Here is a 25,494-nt window from a genome sequence, read left to right as displayed (position 1 = left end):
CCTGTAACAATATAAGCCAGCTTGGTTGATTGATTAGTCAGGCAGATACTCATCACATAGTGTAAACCTTCCTGCCCTTCTGTTTTCCACAGCTATTAGTATTGTGATTAAATGCTAGTCAGGTTTACATAAGCACAAAGACAGCAAGCTAGTCTGTAAGCTCCTGCCTGTCATCACCTTTCAACCAGTTCAATTTTATCCACATCATATCATCAAAGAGCTGCTGTTTACAGATAACAAACACACAACTTGGGTAAGAGAAAGAACAGCAGTAAAGGAGGATAGTTTTTGATGTTGGTCCAGTGTACTGTTTCCATATCAAAGTTGCTCTGAATCATTTCTAAATTGAAGTGGTGTTGGTTTGATTTCATTTGATTGGTTGGTAGGGTTGGAGTTTTAACTTAAGGCCTTATACTTGTTAAGCAGGTGAGTGCTCTATCACTGAATCACACCTGCAGTCCTAAATTGAGGTGGTTTAAAGGAAAGATTGATAAAAGTATAAAAAGCAATCATATCCCAACTTCCCTCTCTTTTTGAAGACACACCTTCATAGTTGTTTTTAAAAATAGAATTTTTGAGCATAACTACTTGTCTTGGGATTGAAAATAAGAAATTTATCATCCCACTCCTTATGAAAAATCTCAAGAAAAATTGTTCAATTTCCATGGCTATTCTACAGGGTACTTCACTAGTGCTGAAAAGATTTAAGAGAAAACTTTCCATTTTTGACCAGTACTGTTGGTAGGATATTTTTTCACAACACATTTAAGAAGGTATCAATTGCTCCATTTTACTGATGAGGACAATGAGGTGTGAGCAAACAGGTCACTTTATAAAGATACGTGGCAAGTAATTGTGGATACTACTGGGAATCCTCAGCTAGATATGGTGGTCTTCCTCAGTCTCTAGCAATAGGTCCAAAGTCAAAGCATTCCTTTCTATTCATTTAGTATCTGAGGATACCATTGAAATTGCACACCCCTCTTCAAACACCAATCAGTGGGCAATTACCACCTAGGAAACCAGCCTTTGTTTTCTAGCTGTCTTGCTCTCTGAGTTAGTGAATCTGGGGATTTTATTAATAATCTTAATGCCGTGTGTGTGTGTGTGTGTGTGTGTGTGTGTGTGTGTGTGTGTGTGTGTGTGTGTGTGATATCTTATATGTTTCAATATGTTTTCATTTCTGTTATGCTATTTGATTCAAAATCTTGATGTGAGATACACAGAAATTGATATCCTTATTTTGTAGTTTAAAGAGCTAGAGATGGACTGGAATGCTTTTGCACAACTAAAGATAATAAAAATTTTTAAAAACCTAGAGGCTAAAACAACTTATAAATTAAAATTCCCTTTCTTTTCAAAAAAGTTACTGGCCTTACAATAAGTTAATGGTAATATCTTGGATGAGATCTCAGATCAACTGTTTAATGAATATTTTTTGAGTTTTACTCAGGATTGCGTAATTCCTCTCCCTTCACGGACTGGGGCTTGACTTTAGAACCTTACATTTTAGTTCAGCTTACTAGACTACTGCTGTACCACTAAACCTCCAGTGAACTTTTTGCTGGTAAGTTTGAGATAGAATCTCTCAGCCTTTTCTACCTGGGCCAACTTAGAACTTCAGTCTTCTGGGCAGCTAGGTGCCTGGTTTCAGGTGCTTTTCCCCACTCGCTTAAACCTTCTCATGTTGTTGTAAACTTATTATTTTCCCATAGTCAATAAACCATCACTAACATTTTTCCACTTTATTCACTACTTTTATAAAAGGGTGAGTGTTTAAAATTCCCTCCCTACCTCTCCATTTTTGTTGACATTAACTTGGTTTGCTATTAAAGGATAACATTCTTGAACTCTGGGCCGGGGCACTGTCCCTGAGCTCTTCAGCTCAAGGCCAGTGTTCTACTACTTGAGCCACAGCGCCTAAAGGATAACATTCTTTTCAATTATTTCCAGTGAATTTATAATTGTTTGTTGAAATATTTTCATTGTGGTTGATTTAAAGACTTCTTCCTTAACTTGTTATTGGCATTTATTATCTTTATTTTATCTTTCAGGTTTATCTTCCTGATACTTGGTATAATGAATAATCTTTTATTGAAAACTGGATATTTTCATGTTAATGTGATAAAACTGTGGGTCTTATCTAAACCTCACTTTTATTTGACTGCTTCTGAAGTTGCTCTGTTAGTACAAGAGTATCTCGCCCCATTATTATCAGCTGTTGGTAGAAATCCAACTTTCCTAGTCATGTTGATATGAAGGACTAGGGGCTCCTCCTCATTATTAGGTAATATTCAAAGTTATGGCTCCCCGCTAGGCCTTTACAGATAACTTGCTAGCTGAACAGACTAGTAATGCCTCATGAGTATTTGGCTTCCATTGACATGGCTACCAGTGTTGACCTCATAAGCACTGAAAAATCATGAAAGTCCTGACTACTAAAACTACTGACACCACTCCAGTGGGAATAGAAGCAGTACCTTCATATTGAGAAGTGAGGTAGAAAGTCAGGCTTCCTATGTGGTCTCTATTGACAACTTGGTGTGGAAAGCTTTGTTATTGTCTTGCATTGATAAAAAGTATCTGCATCCTAATTGACTTTCTGTGACACTGTCACCAAAACATTAACACAGCTATCTACTTCACTCCTTGCCTCCAATGAGATAAGAATTCAGGCAAGATATAAAGCTTAATGGAAGTTTATTAGGAAAGGAATAAAAGGAGGGAGGAGAAGGGAAAATACAACAGAGGGGAGGGGAGGAAGAGGGAAGGAGAGAGTAGAGGAGAGATTACCACTGAAGTAGTAATCAGCAAATACTTCTCCCTGTACACATGGACTTAGTAGGCCTTTATAGATAACGTTTGGAAAATATTTAATCTCATCTATGGCTTTTACTTCTTGAAAGAAATTGGTACAGAATATTGGATTTGATCTTAAATCTAAAATATTTTACTCTCATAGTTGATATGACACATTTATGAATACCCAAGAAAACAAAAATCTATGTTTTGCCAGAAGATATTTATGAAATATTTTGAGGATGAGGAGCATGGCTCAAGTGATAGAATACCTGCCTAGCAAGTGTGAGGCCCTGGGGCTTAAATCTCAGTAATGCCCTCTTTCCCCTTGCAAAAAAAAATCTTAAGAGCTCTCTCTCTGCTCTTTTCTAGCTCTTTCTCAGCTCTTTCCTTCTCTTCTCTTTCCCAGATCCCTTCTCTTTCCTAGCTCTCTCTTTCCCACCTTTATGCTCTCTTTTCTAGCTCTTTTCTCCCTCTTTCCCAGCTCTCTTTCCAGCTCTCCCAGCTCTTTTTCCCAGGCCTTTCCCCACCACGTGGAGGACCAAGATGGCCTGGTGCCAGCCGGAACAATGAATAAACCTACCCCTTACCTGAATAAAAAAAAAATCTTAAGATGCACTATCATATTATTTCTCAAGAAAGAGACATACATTACCAGAGAAAAAAATTTAATACTATAATTTTTAAACCTTCAAAATGTATCTATCCACTTTAAGGAATTTAATGTGAATAATAATGTGAATCTGAGCAGTCATCAGAATTTCTGATTATAGCCAGGCACCAGTGACTAAAATCCTAGCTACTCAAGAGGCTGTTACCTGGAAGACTGAGATTTGAAGCCAGCAGAAAAATCTTCAAGACTCCATTTCCAGTTAACAAGCAAGAAGCTGAACTGGAGTTGTTGAAATGTTACAGCTCCAGTCAAGCAAGTAATCTAAGCAGGCCCAAGGTCCTGCGTTGGTACTCTGTACCAGTAAAAGTGGAGGGAAAAGGAAAAAAAGAATTTCTGATCATAGAATTGTTATCTGAAAAATATTTGGCAAAATATTCCTAACAGATATAACACAGTGTCAACTTTATTTGCTTATGTTATTTTTTGAGTGCAGTATTGGATCTTTAACTCAGGGTCTCAAGCATATTAGTCAAGGACTTTGCTAGGTGCACCAATCATCTCCAGTCCTGCCAATTTTCACAGATCATATAACTAGTATGTGTGCTATTGTCTTATTTTTGTACAGAAAAAATGTGTATGTGTATATATATAATATAGTATATATATATATAAATGCTAAACCAAACATATCAACAATGGGCATCTCTGAGTAAAAAGTTATCTTCCTTTTAGATTTTCACAATAAATATTCTTCTTAGTACTCTGGAAACAAATGACTAAAATTGTAAAGGAAAAATCTTAGTAACTTCTCAAATTATACTGATAAGACTAAACTAAGCAGTAACCTTATGCATCTAGAAGGCCAATGTTCAGGAGCTGATGTCCCACGCAATCTCTCCTAGAAGCCCTGCCAATGTCATAGTTTTATATTCCTCTGACAGACTTTATTCTGTACAGACAATATCTAGCTATCCAGAAAGGAACTGTTCTAGGCAGGGCAGATAGTTGGTGAACTACTAAATTCACCACTACCATGCTGATCACAGAAGATGAGAGAGCAGGCAGGGAGACATGTATAACCAGGGAGTTTGCTGCACCTCTTCCAATAATTACAAACAGCATACCTTCACACAAAGACAGGATAATGAGGTTGGATCAATAAAAACCACATAAGTAATGAAAATTAAATAAAAGTTTTTTTTTAAGACTCTGTCTTTTATTAGAATTTCTAGCTAGTAAAGTTCTCTGTATTGCAAAAGGCTAGATTTTGTTGCTTATTGTTAGTATTACAACTTATTTTTTAAGCTCCTATGGAGTTGGGAAGGTGGCTCAGTGCTAGAGTGCTTGCCTCACATGCATGAGGCCCTGGGTTTGATTCCTCAGCACCACATAAACAGAAAAAGCTGGAAGTGCACTGTAGCTCAAGTGGTACAGTGCTAGCCTTGAGCTGAAGAGCTGAGGGACAGCGCCCAGGTCCAGAGTTCAAGACCCATGACCAACAAAATAAAAATAAAAAAGCTCCTAAGCCGGGCACAGGTTGCTCGCGCCTGTAATCCTAGCTACTAAGGGGGCTGAGATCTGAGAATTGCAGTTCAAAGCCAGCCCTGGCAGGAAAGTCTATGAGACTCATCTCCAATTAAGCACAAGAAAACTGGAAGTGGTGTTGTGGCTCAAGTGGCAGACTCTTGCCTTGAGCTGAAGAGCTCAGGGACAGGGCCCAGGCCCAGAGTTCAAGCCCACAACTGGGAAAAATAAAAGCTCGTAAATAATTAAGTTATTGAATACAATGGAGTGTTTTTTTCTTTCATTAGTAACACAGATTCCTTGGTGCCAGTACTGGGGCTTGGACTAGGGCTTGGGCACTGTCCATTAGCTTTATCACTCAAGGTTGCTACTCTACCACTAGAACTACACCTCCACTGTAACAAAAACTTGATAATAATAATGGTTTGATCCTCTTATAAAACTAATTTCTTCCTCCCTCTTACACCATAAATGTTTTGTTTATATTGTTACACAGCTAACAGGAGTCATCCTAATTGCAAGTGTGTCTGTTTTCCCAGTCTCATTGCCTAATTGGAATTCAGCTGTAGTGTAGGAGAAAGAGGGAGAAACCAGATGTTTGATTGCCTGAATTACAGTACTTTTTCTATTACCCAGCAGCTATGTGATTTTACTGTGCTAATAGCAGGTTATCTGTTGCTGCCAAGTATTAGCCAGTTTGGCACTTTATTTGGAAACTGAAAATATGTGACCTCTGTATTCTAGTGGTGTGGAGAACGTAAAATAGAACATTTGAAATGGAACCATTTGGACAATATGTCGCAATAGACCTAAATACATTACTTAAAACTTCCTGAGATTCAGTTTTGTCATCTGCAAAAGGGTTACAATGATCATTTGAATTAACTGAGATATTGTATGGGAAAGAGTATAGCTCCATATCTGAAAAAGTGGGGGGAGTAATATTAACTCACATTACGTTAAGTTGAAATGTTCCCTATACCCCCAATTTTCACAAATCCCAATAAAACAGAATTGAAACTTGCAGATTCTTACTCATATTTTTAAAAAACAGCCCCAAAGGCATCACAGTACAAAGCCTTTTCAAACAACTTCAGTCAGTATGATCGTTTAGTTAAGCTTTTGGAATCAGAAGATGCTTCCAAATTTGAAACGACGTCTACTTTCAATAGCTTCATGGCCTTAGGCACATCCATATTTCTTTTTTTTTGTTTGTTTTTGTTTTTTTTTGGTTTTTGGGTCCGGTCGTAGGGCCGGAACTCTGGGCCTGGGCACTGTCCCTCAGCTCTTCAGCTCAAGACTAGCGCTCTACCACTTGAGCCACAGTGCCACTTCTGGCTTTTTTCTTTTTGCTTATGTGGTGCTGAGGAATCGAACCCAGGGCCTCAGGCATGCAAGGCAAGCACTCTACCACTGAGCCAACTTCCCAGCCCAGGCACATCCATATTTCTGTAATTAGATTTCCCACATCTAATGAGATCATCTAGGCATAAACGTGATAAGGTTGTGGAGGATTAAGTGAGATATGCATGCAATGCCTTTGGTAATCTAAGGCAGTTCATTCACCTTAAACTGCTATGTAACAGAAGCAGAAACAGAAAGGTTCCTCTTTAGTGAAATGTTTAATAAAAATGTTTACCACCGGGCACCAATGGCTCACGCCTGTAATCCTAGCTATTCAGGAGGCTGAGATCTGAGGATCATGGTTCAAAGCCAGCCTGGGCAGGAAAGTCCTCGAGACTCTTATCTCCAATAAACCACTCGAAAACCGGAAGTGGTGTTATGGCTCAAGTGGTAGAGCGCTTGCGTTGCATGCATGAGGTCCTGGGTTCGATTCCTCAGCACCACATAAGCAAAAATAAAAAAGCCGGAAGTGACGCTGTGGCTCAAGTGGTAGAGAGCTAGGCTAGCCTTGAGCTGAAGAGCTGAGGGACAGCGCCCAGGCCCAGAGTTCAGGCCTCACAACCAATCCTCCACAACCCCCCCCCCCAAGAAAAGTTTAGCCTGTCATGTGTCAGAGCCCAAGAGGGTTGAAAGGATTGGTCTGGAAAAATCTCAAAGTAGTTAAACATTTATGGTCACGAGTATTTCACTGCTAATGTGCAATTAGGGTGAAAAAAAGATGACAAAGTCCCAAAATGCACATCCATCTTTTATAATATAATTATATGTACATTGTAGTCTTCATTGGCTTCGTTCTAGTACTCTGAAGTGGGTACATATATGCATTTTTCTGTGTATTTATATATTTATATAAACATATTGTACATTGTCAAAAAATGTTATCCTGTCTCCCAGGATTATAGCAAAAGTCCTTCAACTGTAATTCTGAACAAATCTAAGGAATTGGTATCTGTGTATCTTGAGATATTTTAGGCAAAGTTCTGAACTCACTTTTATAGAATATGCTTGCCCTCGACCGCCTGCAACAAGGGATAGCCTTAATTAACAGGAAATCAAATCAGAAGCTACGTCCGTGGATTTATAAAGTAGCTCTCGCCCAGCACGCAGCGTTAAGATCAGCACCCGCAGACCGGACCTCGAGAATTCCCTGGAGTTCACCTCTAACGGCCCCCTCCTCTCGGAGCCGCGCAAGCGTACACCGAATTTACTCCTCGGTCCCTCGTGCCCCCGCCTCCAACTCCCTCCCGCCCCCTCCCGTCCGCCCAACACGCAGGCGCGTCTGCACAGTCCATTCCCTGCCCCCCCTCCTCTTTCTCATTCTGTTCCCCCTCCTCTTCCAGCAGCTCCGCAGGTTCAAACTCTTCTCCCCGAGAGTGGTGGCGATCGCGGGGTCACGTGATGAGCATCCTGCTGCCCAACATGGCGGAGTTCGACACCATCTCGGAACTGGAGGAGGAGGAAGAAGAAGCCGCAACGTCGTCGTCGTCGTCGCCGTCGTCGTCGTTGGTCTCTGGGCCTGAGGATGACGAGGAAGATGAAGAGGAGGAAGAGGAGGAGGAAGAGGAGGAGGAGGAAGAGGAAGAAGAAGAAGAGGAGGAGGAGGTGCCGCCCCCGCCTCGGGTAGTGAGTGAAGAGCATCTGCGGAGATATGCCCCTGACCCTGTGTTGGTGCGGGGCGCCGGCCACATCACTGTGTAAGCGACAGGGGGGCCGTGGGGTTTGGAAAGGCTGAGATGCGGCGACTGAGATAAAAGGTGATCGAGGTGATCCTAGGGCCTGTGGAGTGGGGGAGGGCTGGTTGAGGCGAGCAGTTAGGAAAGGACACCTGGGTGTGTGTGTGTGTGTGTGTGTGTGTGTGTGTGTGTGTGTGTGTGTCAGAGAGAGAATAGGTGTAGAGAAACTGCTGGGGGGGGGGAGATGGGGGGGCGATCGTGATGCCGATTTTCAGCACCAACGCCAAGAGTGTCTAGGACATGGCAGGAGATTGAGAACCAGAGGTGTTGGAGTGTGCTTGTATGCTGGCAGGTGAATAATCTCTCAACTGCAGGATGTACTAGAGGCTTCTTTGCTGCTGAGATTGGTGTAGAAAACAGCGACTGCTGTGACATGTGACAGGAGCTAGGTTTGGATTCTTCAGCACAGAAATATGTGATATGTTTTGTGAATAATATTGCAAGTAGACATCCACCCACGTATTCCTCCATCCATTCTTCCGATGCAATCTTTATATGAATGAATGCAATCATCTTTTCCTTGTTTGCTCTATTCTGACGTTCCTTAAATATCACATCATTAGAGGTTGAGGTTGATTGATAGGCAGCTATAGAAAGTAGAAAGAGCCAGAGATTACAAGGCAGGGATCTTGGTTACTAGTCTCAGGGTTTTGTTGTTGTTGTTGTTAATGGACCTGTGACCTTGGTGGGTTGCATCTTATTTCTGGGCCTTGGTTTCTACATCTGTAAAATGAATGATGATTTCTTAACCCTTGCAGCTCCGAGAGCATTTCCTCCAGGAGATGAAATTATTTCTATGCCCAAATACTAAATAGACAAGCAAATATATAGAAATCAGCCCTCTAGGAACTGAGAATGATTTCTTGAAAATTTATCCAGGGTGGCTTTGTTTGAAATTGAAATCTTAGATCATATTTCAGAAAATAAAATGAGGAGAGACTTGATAACATCAGATACAAAACAAAACAAAAACCAGAAAGGACAGAAAAATGAAATGATAAGTCTCTGGTTTTTGAGGAGTGCTTCCAATTTTTATTTGCTTGGAATGTAAATACTTGAAAGTTTGAGCATTATATTATGTTCATTCTCCAAATTGTGCTTTTGCTGCATTTTTAAAATAGGCCTGTTCTTTCCTATCATATCATGCTGTCTCTAATTTTGATAATAGCTCACTTTAGTGACTCAACTGGGTTTATGTTATATGATTTATATTTATAGCATATTCAATTATATAGCATGCACTATCTCTGTCATGTTAGCTTTTTAATTTTAACATGTTGGCTATTTTCATTGTGATGCACTGTTCTAATATCTGCATGAAATATATTTACAAAGATTTTTTAATTGTGGAAGAGTTTGGGAAGGTTTTTAGACTTGCGTTTTGATTAGGCAGTTTTAAGACAGTTTTGCAGATAGTATTCAGATGCCAGCTTACTGCGCTGTTTTACTCTCATTCCTTTCATCACTAGAGAAACAGTTTATTGCTCAGACTAATTATGATTCTGGCACCAAGGGTTCCCTTCATGAAGATTAATTTATGTGACTCAACACAGAAAAGGTGTCTTATTCAAGTTTATAAATTTATACTCTTAACATCCCTCACCCATTATTTTTTAAAATTCAGACATTGTGTAAGAAGCAAGGAAATAGAAGTTAAGTTCTCTAAAACTTATTGACTCTCCACACAACCATGGTCAAGTATTATTTCATTATTTTCATTATTTAATTCAGAGCACTGACAGTTGGCCATGTCCAGCCCATTGTAAAAGTTGTGATGTCTCTCCCAGCTTAAAAATTCTGCAGTTTGGAGTGTGAAGGGGTAGTAACTTGGAATTAATTAACTGAAGCTAAAATCTGAAAAGCACAGGCCAGTACTACTGTATACCACACAATGTATACAGTTGGGCAAGTTATTTAGTTTTATTATACACCTTATCTCACCCTAAAAGCATATTTGATATTAAGGATATCTTTGATGGGGGTGGGGACATTGAACATCTAGGAGAACCTTACTGGATGTGAGAAAGAGGCTATGGTAGTACACCTTTATATCAAGTAATGTAAAACTCTTAGAAAATAATCTTGAACTTGGAAATATAGTTCAAGTGGTAGAGCACCTGCATAGTTAGCACAAGGCCCTGAGTCCAAAACCCAACACTGCAAATAAAAATAGTTAATCCTATTCGGGTACATCTAAAGTAAAGATTGTTTCTTTTCTGGCATAAGAATATTTGAGTTACCTTAAAGTATAGGCCTTGTTTTTGGCTTTTGGCTGTTGTAGTGCTAGGCATTATACAAGCTAGGCAGGTGTTCTGCCACTGAGCTACATTCCCAGCCCTAACTTCTGACTGAAACACTGTTCTTTTTCACCCAGATTTTTTCATTCTCTGTACAGATTTCATTCTACAGAAGGCTTTGTTTCTTTTCAAAATTAAAAATTTGAGAGCCATCGCCTCCAACTGTATATTTCAAAAAAAACTTGAAGGAAGTATTTTGAAGTTTTTCATCATGAAGAAGGAATTGAGGAGAGATATATGCTTAAACTGATCCAAACTTGGTATACCTTAAAACCCAACTTTTTTTTCTTTCCTACACTGACTGCATTTCTAGTTGCCCTGTCTCTAACTATGGTACCACTGTTCTAATCTCTCAGTCTAATATTTAAAATCTTTTAAGTCATTTCTACTCTTCCTTCTTTAACTAGTCTGTGCCGATCTTCCCCAGAACTGTCATCATACCTTTGGAATGTCTTCTAGATTTTTCATTTTCTCTATTCCTATTTGGCACCACTCTAGTTTGGGTTTCCATCATCTCTTTCTTGAATTATTGTCACAGTCTTCTGTCTCTCCTGCACTTCAATCCATCCTGCATGCTTGTGCCAAACTAATTTTCTTAAAACACAGTTCAATCATGTGGCTTTCCTGCTGCAGAGCTGCACTGGATCTTAATTAGATCTGAGTTCTTCCAACCTCAGAGTTCAAGGACTCCTTCCACTTATCCGAAGTTCTTCCTTTCTCTTGTGCTTTCCATACCCTTCTCCTCTACCCTCCTTCTAGGTCTTACTCTATCAAATAGCTCTTGGCTTCAATATAACTTTTCTGTGCCACTCTGCTAGCTTTTGCTGTAATCATATTCAGTCCTTCTGATTAAAAATAAAAAGACAAAATCCTTCCAATACCCATATTCCCTTTGGCTACTGGATCTTTCTTCTTTTTCCTCCAGATTTCTTTTTTAAGCTACCTTTCTTTTTAAATTAATTTATTTTTTATTGTAAAGGTGATGTACAGAGGGGTTACAGCTGTGGAAGTCAGGTAATGAGTACATTTCCTTTTGAACAGTGCTTATGAATAGATACAGATACCATATTTATATCCTCTGATATGAATTCTGCTACTTCAACCAAAGAGGAGCCAGCCTCACCATGATCATGGGCTAGGGGTGTAGCTCAGAGGTAGAGCCCTTGACCAATATATGCACGACCTTGGGTTCAATCCCCAGTGCTGAAAGAAAAGATTACAAGTCCAAACACAGCCTGGGCTAAATAATGAAATCCTGTCTCAAAACAACAGCAAAGAAAGATCACCATGATTGCTCTTGTTAGTTGCTTAATCAGTGTACATCTTTCATTACCTATCTTCCTATCCTCCCTGCTGCATTTGACACTTACAATGACTTCATCTTTTTTAGAGGCTTCTATATAGAGATCATTAAATACAAAAGCCTGAAGCCTAGGAAGTCACAGAAGATAAAAGTGTAAGTAGTGATAAGGTCTTAGTAAATTGGAAGGTATAAAACTTTTTAAATGTCTTCAAATTCTAATTTAAAAGACAACATTCTGCCAGCCAAACAAACCTGAAAACTCCTTGGCCACTTCTTTCTCCAGGTTGTCTTGGTATTTTTCATCCTCTTGTTCCTTAACCATCTCAGTCGTGGCTCCTCTTCCTTTCTTACCTGTTAAAGTCAGTAATCTCCAGAATTTTATGCTCAACCCTCTACTTTTCTTATTCTCTACACTTCTCATTTTATTTCTCAGGGTTTCAAGGATCCCATGTCTCCTAAAACATGTATCTCAACTCCCCACTCTGCTTAGACTCTTATTATGCTTAATAACCCATTATCATCTTAAATTTAATGTATTCAAACAAATCTCATCCTTCCACACCCTCAAACTCTCAAGAATGCCTTCTCTTTCTGTTTTCCTTCTCTTGCTATGTCATTACTTATCCTTAGTTCTCCTTTTTTTTCTCATTACTTATCCTTAGTTCTCACATTTCCCACAGCCAAACAATCAGCAGTTCCTAAGAAATGACAAAAATTTGCTTCTTTTTCTCTCTACTACAACTTCTCTGATTCTGACCCTTTTCATCACCCTAACTAGTTTTCTTGCTTCATCCTTGTCACTTGACAAATATCCTTCAACCTGCTGCTAGATTAAGACACAAAAAGTATAGATGTATGCTGGTGGTTCACTCCTGTAATCCTAGCTACTCAGGACGCTGCAATCTGAGGATCACAGTTCAAAGTTAGCCTGGGCAGGAAAGTCCATGAGACTCTCCAATTAACCACAAGAAAACCAGAAGTGGTTCTGTGGATCAAGTGGTAGAGCATTAACCTTGAACTGAAGAGCTGAAGGACAGCGCCCAGGCCCAGAGTTCAAAGCCCCACAACCGCCAAAAAAAAAAAAAAGTATAGGTCTAAACAAACCACTTTTCTTCTTAAGGTTATTGTGTAATTACCTCTTACAGAATATAGTGTAAGCTCTGGAACATGGCATACAAAACTGTATCCAACCTGTATGTTAGCATCAACTCCTATCATTGAACTTGCTGCTTGTGTTACTACTCATAGCATATTTCTTATTTTGTGCCTCTGTTCTATCTAAAATGCAAATACTCACCTCCTTCTTACCCCAGCTCTTGTGTTACCACCTCTTATAAATCTTCTTTGCCCCCATTAAATTGTAACTTGAAATAGCAAGAGCAAAATTTCTTATTACCTCTGAATCCTCCAAGCATAGCACACTGCCTGGCATAATGAATGAATATCATAGTACAAATTATTATACTATAGTCCCTCAACAAATATTTGTTAGTTGAATCATGAACCATGTGGTGGAGAGAACTTTTTCCAATAGCACATCTATATGGATACAATACACCAATTCAGGTGATGGGTTTAATGGCATGGCCTTATTTCTGAAAGCTTTGCAAAGCTAGCCCCTATATGTCAGAGTATTCCTGTTTACTTCAATTATCTTAATATTTTCACTAATTATTGTAACAAAATGTTAATCTTTTGGCACACAATTAATTATAATCTCATTAAAAATAGAATGACCTAATCACATTAATTGTAATTCCAACTCTGAAATGAGACTCATATATCAATATTTGGTGATCTTTTCCCAAATTAAAAAAAAAAAAAACATAGCAAAATTAACTCCCACAGGTTTGAGATTCTAAATTGATAAAAAAAAATATTGGAAATATTTACTGTTTCAGAAATGCTATATTCCTAAGTGATAGCACATGTAAGTATCACTTTTCTTTGTGATGTTTTTAGGATAAATACTTGGATGCAATACATAGAAATACAGAAAAAAATAAACCTTACCAAGTGCCTGTAATCCTAGATATTCAGAAGGCTAAGGATCACAGTTTGAAGCTAGCCCAGGCAGACAAATTTGAGAAACTTTTATCTTCTCTTAACCAACAAAAAGCCAGAAGTGAACCTGTGGTTCAAGTGGTAGCGCACTAGCATTGAGCAGAAAAAGCAAAGCAAGAATGTGAGGCCCTGAGTTCAAGCCCCAGTACCAGCACAGAACAAAGAAAAGAGAAAAAGAATTACAGAGCTGGGCACCGGTGGCTCACACTTGTAATCCTAGCTACTCAGGAGGCTGAGATCTGAGGATTGTGGTTCAAATCCAGCCCTGGCAGGAAAAGCCGTGAAACTCCAATAAACCACCAGAAAACCTGAAGTGGTGCTGTGGCTCAAGTGGTAGAGTACTAGTCTTGAGCTGAAGAGCTGAGGGACAGCGCTCAGGCCCAAAGTTCAGGCCCCATGACCAACAAAAAAGGTTGGGGATTTAGGTCAGTGGAAGAGAGCTTGCCTGATGAGTGCAAGGCCCTGAATTCGGTCCTCAGCTCTGGAAAAAAAAAAAAGAATTACAGAGATTTCCCCCCCCCCCCTTATTTATAGACATTTACATATTTTTGTATTAAAATGCATGAATATTTATTCTTGGCATTGCATCTGTGTATCAGTAGAGATGATGGATTACCAATTCTCATAGACTCAAAATTATCTCATTGAAATTAATTTAAAAAAGCTGAAATAGGAACTGGAGGCATGGCTCAAGTGGTAGAGCACCAGCCTTCAAGACCCTGGATTCAAGCCCTAGTACTAGTACACACACACACACACACACACACACACACACACACACACAAATACACACACATATACACACACACCAAACATACAGGCTGAAGTTATTAAAGAATTGAAAAGATGACTAAATATGCTAAACAGTACACTTTCTGAAAAAAATAACACTTCACATATTGATACTTCTCAAATAAAACAATGGTTGTCTTTAAGAAATTATACTGATCATTTGTTAAGTTGTGTTAAAACAAGGTGACTATTTTATAAAGTTTCAGGCTTTAAGAATATTGAATCTATCTATGACTATTTGGTATTATACAGTGTGGTAAGACATGATTATTTCCACATGAAAGATTAAAGATATTTAACATCTTTTTATTGTCAGTATTTCTTTTTATTTAAAATTTTACTTTATTTCATTTTCTTTTTTATTATCTTTAAGTAGTTGTGCAAAGGAGCTGCCATTCAACAAAGCCCTTTATGAATTGGTGTCTTGGTCAATGTCACCCTTTTTTTTTTCTTATTTTTTTTTTTTTGCTTATGTGGTGCTGAGGAATCGAACTCAGGGCCTCATGCATGCAAGGCAAGCGCTCTACCACTGAGCCACCTTCCCAGCCCTCAATGTCACCCTTTGAACGTTCACACTCCTCCCTTTCAACATTTCTCCCTGCTCTTCCCTCATAGAATCTTTAAAAAAAAAAACTCTTTATACTGTATGACACAGCTTTTCCTTTTCATTGGTGTAGTAGAGGTCCAGTGCATGTGCTTTGAATCCTTGTTACTATTAAGTGCAGTTTATTTTAGCAAAATTGTGTTTCTTATTGGCAGAATTTGACTGCACTGTTTTTGTAAACCATCTGAGCACATGAACTTTAATTTGTACACGGTTTGAGAGGCTGATGTACAACCATTTTCAAAAGATGGGAAGTGGGGGCTGGGAATGGTAGAGTGCTTGCCTAGCATGCATGAAACCCTGGGTTTGATTCCTCAGTATCATATAAACAGAAAAAAAAAAAACCGGAAGTGGCACTGTGGCTCAAGTGGTAGAATGCTAGCTTTAAGCAAAAAGAAGCTCTGGGACAGTGCCCAGGCCCTGAGTTCAATTCCCAGGACTGGCAAAAAAAAAAAAAAAAAGATGGGAAGTGAGAGATGTAGGAGGGAGAGTGCAAAACTGAAAGAACCCATTCTTTGTTTCAATTTCTTTTTCTCCAAACAGTTGTTCCAATAAATTAAAGATTAGGGCATTTGAGGTACTTAACAAAGAAAATATAGTTATTGAGAACCACCAGCTGGGTCAACCTCAAAGACATAATTTATTTTATATTTCATGAAATCAATAAAATGACAGTGGATCAGTTCCCAAGTACCTGTTTGTCTAATGTGGAAGAGCCCCACATCTTGGCTAATGTCTTACCACTCATAAGTACTGAGTTGATGAACTTGTCTAACTTCTGTGGATTTATAGTTTGTAACTTAATGGTTTGTTTATAAAACAGAGCTGAAATATTTATTCAGCGGGAACTATTACATTATCCTTGCAGCTATAAGTGAAACTCTAGAGCCTAATTTTATTGGAGTTTAAGTACTCTTTTTATGTTTTCAGTCTTTAAAGAGGAAGAGTTAAGAAAGAAATCCCTGATGGCAAGAACTGAGTAGCTACTATTAGTCAAAAGTATGGGAGAGTATCAGGCCTGCTTTTCTTTCTTCATGTTTTTTTTCTGTTTGTTTTTTGAGATAGGATCTTACTCTATAGCCCAAATGGTCTCATGATTCTTTTGCCTTCAACCTCCCAAGTGTTTGGTCTATAAGTGTGTGCAACCATGCCTACCATCTTAATGCTTTATTTTGTCAGTCTTGGAGCTTAAACTCAGGGCCTGGGCACTGTCCCTTAGCTTTTTCTCTAAAGGCTAGTGCTTGAGCCACAGTGCCACTTCTTCAAATATATTTGTAATGTACAAGATGCATTGTATTTATACATAAGTCCATATCCTGCTATTAGCTACTAAATATAGAGAATCTGTGCACTTAAGACTGGCTTGTTAGCTCGGCACCAGTGGCTTACACCTGTAATCCTAGCTACTCTGGAAGCTGAGAGCTGAGGATCAGAGTTTGAAGCACACACACACACACACACACACACACACACCAAAAAAACTGGCTTGTTTCCTTGAAACTGAGCTATTAGCAAGGAGAATATAAAATATCCGCACAGAGTTTTAATCAGACATTGGGTTCCTCCATTTCTTTAAAGTGATCAGAGTGCCATAAATCAAGTGAATCAAACAGTACAATCACTATTATTTCACAAACTTTTGTTAAACATCTACTAGATTACACTATATAGCTAGACATAATAGAAAATAGCAGAACAACACTTATTTCTGTTCTCAAAGAGTTTAGTACAGGAAAGAAAGGACTTAGGGGTCAGCATTTGAATTGTAATCACCCCTACTTATTAATGAAGTATATACCTGACTTTGGCAAGTCATTTAATTAATCTATTTTTAAATTTTTTTTTCTGAATGTCAGCCTCCTTGTCCGAAAAATGGGGATGACAATACTTCTCTTGAAGGCCTTTAAAATTTTGAAGTAATGTAGTACTAACTACACTACTTAGCACAGTGTCTAGCTTGGTAAGTACATAGTTATTGGTAGCCGGTAATTTAATTGCCTTCCTCACATGGAGTTCTCAGTAAATGTTAGTATCTTCCTTTCTGCTTACAAGCTATCATCCACTATAATAAAATTGTAATAACTATGATATGGTATCATCTAACATTCAGAAAATCACCTGTGTTATCTCTGCTAAAGTTGAAATGAGGTGAGAAAAGGCTTCTTACTACAAATTTTAGTGAGCGTACTGAAAGGGAAAGTCTTTTAGAGACTGGGATCTCTTTTCTAAAAGTTGAGTACATGAAAGCCATTCATAAAGATCAACCTTTGGATATCTGAAGAGTAACTGAACAAAGTTATCAAGTTCTATACCTCCAAAGGCTAGATTAATGGGGGAGGGGAGACATTTATTAGGAATATTTAAAGTAGTAAAAAAAAAAAAAGTACGATGCATTCCCACATATTACCACCCTATCACCTCGTCCAAAAATTTATCAACTAAAGTGGGTTTTAACAGAGAAACATTTTAGTCAAATACTATCACATTTTTGGCTCTCTTGTAAAATGTATTTCTCATTAATTTTTAAATCCTGTGTTATGATTATGGTTAGAATCCTATTGTAATATTTGCTTTTGTTGAGCTTCTTTACTGTTAATATGGATTAATAGTCAAAGATTTATTTCCTTTAATATAAAGTTTAATTTAGAATGTATATTTTTATTTTATTTTAGGACTTCTATAGCATGTTAAATTTTAAGTTTAATTTTTAACTGCACAAAAACCATAACAGTTGCATATATTCAGGACAGATTTTTAAATCAAAAGCCCAAAAGAAAAATGCATGGATGTGTGGCTTTTTAAGAAAGAAAATAAGAGGGTTAAATATACTGGATAGAATATATTTTGTTCTGTCTTTTGTTTTTAAGGTTTGGCTTGAGCAACAAGTTTGATACTGAATTTCCCTCAGTTCTAACAGGGAAGGTAAGTGTAACTTTGCTTTGAACTTTTGAATTCTAATGCATTGTTATATGGCTTATTCAGTGTTATGACAAATGCTTTAACTTATTGGTAATGAATTCAAAGAACAAGAGGCCTCCATAACTGAACTTGTGTTAGCAACTGAAAGCTATCCCCATGACGACCAATCTCTGTCCAGTTATTCCATCTATTGTTTATTAGTACTCACAATTATTTATTTACTTCTTCAGCTTTTGCAGTTGTCCCCCCCCCCCCAGAACAGGTAGCTATAATTATTTTTATTTACATCAAAAATAATTTCCAATTTTTTATTGCCAAAGTTATTTTTAACTGTATTAGTCTGTTATTTTGTGCCAGTGCTGGGGCTTGCACCCAGGGCCTGGGTGCTGTTCCTTAGCTTTTTTGCACAAGACTAATGCTCTACTACTTGAGCCATACCCCCAATTCCAGCTTTTTTGGTGGTTCATTGGAGATAAGAATCTTACAGACTTTTCTGCCCATGTTGGCTTCAAACCTCAATCCTCAGATCTTAGCTCCCTAAGTAGCTAGGAATACAGGTGTGAACCACCAGTATCTGTGGGATGATGCATATAATTTTGAGTTTTTAAACTTGGACTCATGGCAATAAATCATTACCTTTCTGTTTCCTACATTTTAGTATATTCTAGCATTGAGGTTCAGAATTCAGACTTTCGGGATTCAATATGATAAAACTGGAGACCTAATGTAAAACAAGATGATTATACCTAATACATAATATTGCATTATATACTGATATTTTGCTGAGTGAATAGATTTCAAGTCTCCATAGCACAAAAGAAAATCCTTGTCAGGATTGACATGTTAATTTAACAGCTGTGATCATTTCACCATGTATATATGTATCAAAACATCATATTGAGCATGTCATGGTGGGGTATGTCTGTAATCCCAGAGGAGGATCATTTGTTCCATGCCAGGCTGGGGTACCTAGTGAATATGAGGCCAACTGAGGCTGCATAAACCCTGAGACTACATAAACCCTGAGACTACATAAATCCTGTCTCAACAAAACAAAAAACAAACAAAATCTATCATATTTATACCTTAAATATATACAATTTGAAAAACTACATTTGGGAACTTCTCTTAACAATGCTTTTAAGTTCCAATGGAGAAGGCTGTGCCTAAGACAAAAAGTTATTTTACTGGTTGTTGTTGTTGTTGTTGTTGTTGTTGTTGTTGTTGTTGTTGTTGTTTTGGTCATGGGGCTTGAACTCTGGGCTTGGGCACTATCCCTCAGCTCTTCAGCTCAAGGCGCACGCTCTACCGGTTGAGCCACAGCTCCACTTCCATTTTACTGTTTTTATATACAGTGGAATTCTATGCTTCCATCAGAACACCACCCTATTTGTTAGGAAATGGAAAGACTTGGAAAAAATCATATTAAGTGAAGTAAGCCAGACCCAAAGAAATATAGGTCACATGGTTTCCCTTATTTGCATTAACTAGTATATGTCTAGGCTAATCTTACCAGACAAGCAGAAAAGGTTAAAAGCTATGTAGGTATGACCATATAAAATGATGCTAAGCGAAATGAACCCCAAGGTAGGGACACAAGAGATTTTTTTTCTTTGTTGCTGCTGTTTTTAATGTACTATGTGATTTTTTTGTTTCTTTTGTATGTTCTTCCCCCATGGTATAACCCCTGTTGTCACTGTATTTGATTTCTGTGCCCCTGCATCTTGTATATACATTTTTATAATTTGGGGAGGGGAAGGGAAATAACAAAATGCTGAAACAAGGATGCAGGTTGACCCATTGTAACAGTGAGATGTACAAGACACTATGTTGAAAATGAACTTTACAATTTGGGGGGGAGGGAGGTGTTAGGGAGGTGGGGTGGGAAGGGATAATAGGGGAAAAACAAAGGAGGGGGTAACAATGCTGATAGGAAATGGACTCATTGCCTTACTCATGTAACTGTAACCCCTCTGTACAATATCTTTACAATAAAAATATTTTTAAAAAGTTATTTTACTGTTTGCTACTTGAATAAATGTAGAAAAGAGGAAAGTATTACAGAATACTCAATAACTTGTAAATGATTATTAGCTGAAGGCTTGAGTAGCTGAAATGATGATAATGGGTTACCAGAAAGTAACAACAAAGTCAAAGCCCAACAAATTAAGTACCAGAAAATGGGTACTTGCAATAAGAGAGGGAGGTCAAAGGGAAGGGGGGGGGCGGGGAACACAGGCAAGAATGCATTATATAAACTACAGAATTGAGAAATATAAGGGAAGGGGTAGGGGGGTAAATATGTTGAAATGGAGACACGAATCAAGATGTATTTTATATATATAAATTGCTTTATTAAAAAAATTCAATACATAAAACCTACAATTAAGATAAGCAAAGGAAGGGGTGGGCGAGAATGTTGAAAAGGGGTGATATTTGATCAAGATGCACTGTCTTCATAAGCTGCTTTGGTGAATGGCAACTCCTTTGTACAACTACTTAAAGATAATTAAAATATTCTTAAAATAAAATGAAAATGAAAGAAATTGCCTTTTTCAATAGTTTGATGTTTTGTATTTAAGTAAGCAGTTGCTATTTGTCAGTATAGATTTGTGTCATTGTCCAATGCCATTCTGAGGTTGGGGGCATTGCTCAAGTGGTAGATCACCACCCTAACAAGTACAATGCCCTGAGTTCAACCCCCAGTACTCCCCAAAAAATTATAAAAATAAAGCTAAGTGCCAGTGGCTCACAACTATAATTCTAGCTTCTCAGGAGGCTGAGATCTAAGAATCGTGGTCTAAAGCCAGTCTGTGAAACTTTTTATCTCCAATTATCCATTTAAAAAAGCCAGAGTTGGAGAGATGGCTCAAGTGGCATAGCACCAACCTTGAGCAAATGAGCTCAGAGACAGTGTCCCGGTGCTGAATTGACTGTGGCAATTAATTAATTAATTCTTCTCCCTAAAGGACCTTTATGCTATTTTGATGTTAATTTATTGCATATTGTTAATTAGGAAAACATGGTATAAATTGATATGTCTAATGTATTTAAGAAACAAATGATAAACACATTGATAATTGTATTTTATATAAAGCAGTTCTAGAAAAACATGCATGAAACTAACTAGTTATTACCTTGAATGGGAAAGAAGAATGAGGTGGATGGAGGAAAAGATAATGATGAGACTGTTCTGTGAATTTTTAGTGTTGTTTTAATTCTGGAACTATGACTATATTGCCTTTTTTAGTGTTATTGTAGAGGTGATGTACAGAGGCTTACAGTTATATAAGTCAGGTAATGAGTACATTTCTTTGTGAACAATGCCACCTCTTCCCTCATTCACTCCCAGGTTTCCCTCCTAACAACCCTCCAGGTTGTATAGTTTATTTTCAGCATAATGTCTAGGGAGTACCACTGCTGCATTTTTTTCACCTTTTGTCCCACCATTTGTGTGCTTTCCCTTACCCTCCCTAATACAAATAAACTTACATAAAAGACAAAAGGTATAGAAAACAGAAACAGTGACAAAGGAGAAAAACAAAAATAAAAAACAAAATAACAAAAATACCTCTTGTTTCTATTTCTTGGAGTTCATTTCAATAAACATTTTTTTTTGTCAGTACTGGGGCTTCAACTCAGGGCCTGGGCACTGTCCCTGAGGTTCTTTTGCTCAAGGCTAGAACTCTACCACTTGAGCCATAGCACTACTTCTGGCTTTTTCTATTTATGTGATACTGAGGAATTGAACCCAGGGCTTCATGCAAGCTAGGCAAGCACTTCACTATACTACTAAGCCACATTCCCAGCCCTCAATAAATATTTTATATGATCATATGCACATAAGTATTGAGCCCTTGTGATCCTTTCCTTTTGAACCTTAATTTACTTTTTTTTTTTTTTTTGGGTCCGGTCATGGGGCCTGAACTCTGGGCCTGGGCGCTGTCCCTCAGCTCTTCAGCTCAAGGCTAGCGCTCTACCACTTGAGCCACAGCGCCACTTCCGGCTTTTTTCTTTTTGCTTATGTGGTGCTGAGGGATCGAACCCAGGGCCTCAGGCATGCAAGGCAAGCGCTCTACCACTGAGCCATCTTCCCAGCCCCGAACCTTAATTTACTTTTAATTTGTCCTTTATTCTGAACTCTTTGAGAAGGAAAATATTAACTCTTTTTTGTTATGTTGTATTTTCTAGCTGTTTATTCTTCTAGCTTTTGGCTTAATCCCAGTCTTCCCTTCCCCCCAGCCACTAGGGGTTAAAGGGGGAATCTATATATTGTCAGTTGTGAAGGCTGAACTCTGGCCCTGGGCGCTGTCCCTCAGCTCTTCAGCTCAAGGCTAGCGCCCTACCACTTGATCCACAGCACCACTTCCAGCTTTTTTCTGCTTATATGGTGCTGAGGAATCAAACCCAGGGCCTCATGCATGTAAGGCAAGCACTCTACCACTGAGCCACCTTCCCAGCTGGGGAAAACATTTTTTTGGGGGATGGGGGGGTCTGGTCATGGAGCCTGAGCTCTAGGCCTGGGTGCTGTCCCTCAGCTCTTCAGCTCAAGGCTAGTGCTCCACCACTCTTGAGCCACAGCGCCACTTCCAGCTTTTTTCTTTTTTGCTTATGTGGTGCTGAGGAATCAAACCCAGGGCCTCATGCATGCAAGGCAAGCGCTCTACCACTGAGCCACCTTCCCAGCCCGGGAAAACATATTTAATGCTGAAGTTTTGAACTCAGGGTCATGCACTTACTAGGCAAGTGTTCTACCACTTTAGCCATGCCTCCAGTCCTGGCTGAGAGAAAAGAAAAAGGATAAAAAGCAAACATTTCTGTTTTCTAGAGGTTATCTCTGAGATTGTAAGGAATCATAGTTAATTTAACCCTAAAAGGTAATTTATACTTTATTTGCTTCATTTTTCTCCTAAAAAATGGGAGCCAATTTGATAGAGAAGTTGAGCAACAAGCTTTGCAGTTGGATCTGTGTTGGAATACAAGTTCTGTCACCTCTCAGCTATGTGGCAAATCACTTCTAAGCCTAGGTTCTTATGTGAAAAAAAGAGGTGATATTGGTAATTAAGTCACTTCTTCTAAGGATTAAATGAGAGCATGTATAGGAATCATAGGGTATTCTCAGTCCTGGTGTATTCTCTCTTTTAATTTTGCTTTCTCTTCATCTGAGTAATAATTTATTCTAGGGTCGCACTCCTAATTTATCCTTTTGATTGTTGGGCCTTTCTATCTCTCCTGAGGCATGTCAGAGCCTGCCACGGAATTAGTCCCTGGCAAAGTTAACACTTGAAAATATGTGGCCATTTAACTTTTTGGCATACAAAACAACCTTTGGTATGAAGCTTTAGCCTCAGTCTCTAGGATATTCTACCTTGTTCTTCTAATCATTTAAAACATTTCACAAATTGGAACAGCTCGGACTTATTTTGTTTGTCAGTCATGGGGCTTGAGCTCTGAGCCTGGGCACTGTCCCTTAGCTCTTCAGCTCAAGGCAAGAGCTCTACCACTTGAGCCACAATGCCAATTCAGGTTTTCTGGTGATTAATTGGAGATACAAGTCTCCTGGACTTTGCTGCCCGGGCTGGCTTTGAACTGTAATCCTCAGATCTCAGCCTCCTGAGTAGCTAGGATTACAGGCATCTGTACAGCTAGGATTACCAGCTTAAATTTGTTTTACATAAATTAATCTAAAACATTTTCTCCAAATGAATAACCATGGAAATATCTCTTCAATAATAATATATTGGTAAAAGATGGTAGTTACAAAATTAAGATTTAAAAGAATGTGAATTTAAATCTCTTCCATAGAAAATTTATTAATGTTGTCCGGAAAGTTATATCAGCTTTAATATTAGCTTCATCTTGTGGGGTGGACAGTACCAGTCCTGGGGCTTGAACCCAGGGCCTGGGTGTTGTCCCTGAACTTTTTTTGCTCAAGGCTAGTTAGTGCTCTGCCACTTGAGCCACAGCTCCACTTCCAATTTCTTGGCAGTTAATTGAAAATAAGAGTCTCATGGACTTTCCTGCCTGGGCTGGCTTTGAACTGTGATTCTCAGACCTTAACCTCCTAAATAGCTAGAAAAACAGGCATGAGCCACCTGCATCTGGCCATTTATTTTGATGTTGGGGATCAGACTCAAGCCTTTGAGTGAGTAGAGCATGTGCTCTACTACTGAGCTAAACCTTCCACCCTTGAAGATAGATTTTTAAAAGACAGATTGTTATAACATTAGTTTTAAAGCTGAAACAAGAATACAGGTTGACCCATTGTAACAATGAGATGTACAAGACACTATGTTGAAAATGAACTTTACAACTTTTCGAGGGATGAAGGGTAGGAGTTGGGGAGGTGGAGAAGGAAGGGATGGTAGGGGAAAAACAAGGAGGGGGTAACAATGCTTGATAGGAAATGTACTCATTACCTTACTCATGTAACTGTAACCCCTCTGTACAATATCTTTACAATAAAAAATATATTTGAAAACATTAGTTTTACTCTTAATTTTTTTAATGAGAAAATTTTTCTCCATGAGGTAATGTTTTATTTGGATATGTTAGTTTAGATTATCAAAAAAATTCTTGGTTTAACAGGGAAAAGACCTTATATGAGTGTGAAAATAAAATTTTACAAAAGTCTGAATTCTAGGGTTAATAATCTTTGTATGAAACTTTTAAAATTAATGAATGCAATAACAAGAATTGAAAAAAGACCTGCCCTTTATAAAATTAGTTATCCAGCATGAATGAGATTCTAGGTAGCTCTTATTCCTGTCGGAGCTGAGCAAAACTGCATGAACTCTAAAAACGTAAAAGTTCATTTGACAAGCTCTGTGGCTCAGTGTTAATTTTTGCTTCTTTTATGTTAATACTTATCATCAAAAAATAAAGTGATCTTTTCTATTAAGTGTAGAAAATATATTTCTTCACTCTTTCAATCAAAGTCTTCCTCTCACGATAAGAAGTATCAAGTGAGTATGAGCACATAGAATCTGGTGAGCAGAAAAATGAAAGAATCACAGCACTTTAGAAAGGAAATTAAAGCTTCTGGCCCTCGTCTTAAAATAATTAAATGGTGTTATAAGGAAGTTAGTGTGCAGCGTAGGGAATCGTAAGCCATAAAGATTGACCTTTCCTATTGTGACCCAATATGACAAGTGATTGATAGGGTTGTGTTCCCCACAACTAAAGAAGGCAAATCAGTCCTGCTGGGGTTTGCTTAGATTTTCTGTGTTTGTAGAGTCTCCTGCATCCTGTTATAAAATACTATTGCCCTTTCACCCACCTTTATGATGTGGTTTTCTTTTTTCTTTCCAAGAGAATGAATAGGAATGAAACGTTTCTTTACAACTTATGGTTCAACTAGAAAATGAGGGGTTTCCCGCTAACTTTCAGGACCAAAGATGCTCATTTAGATGGAAGAGAATGAGTCAAAGTTATTAACTCTG

At 38.3% G+C, this 25,494-nt stretch overlaps 1 protein-coding gene across 1 annotated transcript in view; it reads left to right on the top strand.

Moving 5' to 3' along the window:
- Nucleotides 1-7,599: 7,599 nt before the first annotated feature.
- Nucleotides 7,600-25,494, top strand: part of LOC122096374 (cysteine-rich hydrophobic domain-containing protein 1-like) — a 55,452-nt gene continuing 37,557 nt past the window's right edge. Inside the window, 2 exon segments of the mRNA XM_042666911.1 lie at nucleotides 7,600-8,034; nucleotides 18,001-18,055. Coding sequence (XP_042522845.1) covers nucleotides 7,739-8,034; nucleotides 18,001-18,055 — 351 coding nt within the window. The 5' untranslated portion in view covers nucleotides 7,600-7,738.

The sequence above is a fragment of the Dipodomys spectabilis genome, unplaced genomic scaffold (assembly GCF_019054845.1).
Source record: "Dipodomys spectabilis isolate Male_0828 unplaced genomic scaffold, ASM1905484v1 ptg000370l, whole genome shotgun sequence".
Classification (NCBI taxonomy): domain Eukaryota; kingdom Metazoa; phylum Chordata; class Mammalia; order Rodentia; family Heteromyidae; genus Dipodomys; species Dipodomys spectabilis.
This window is presented reverse-complemented; position numbering and strand designations above follow the sequence as displayed.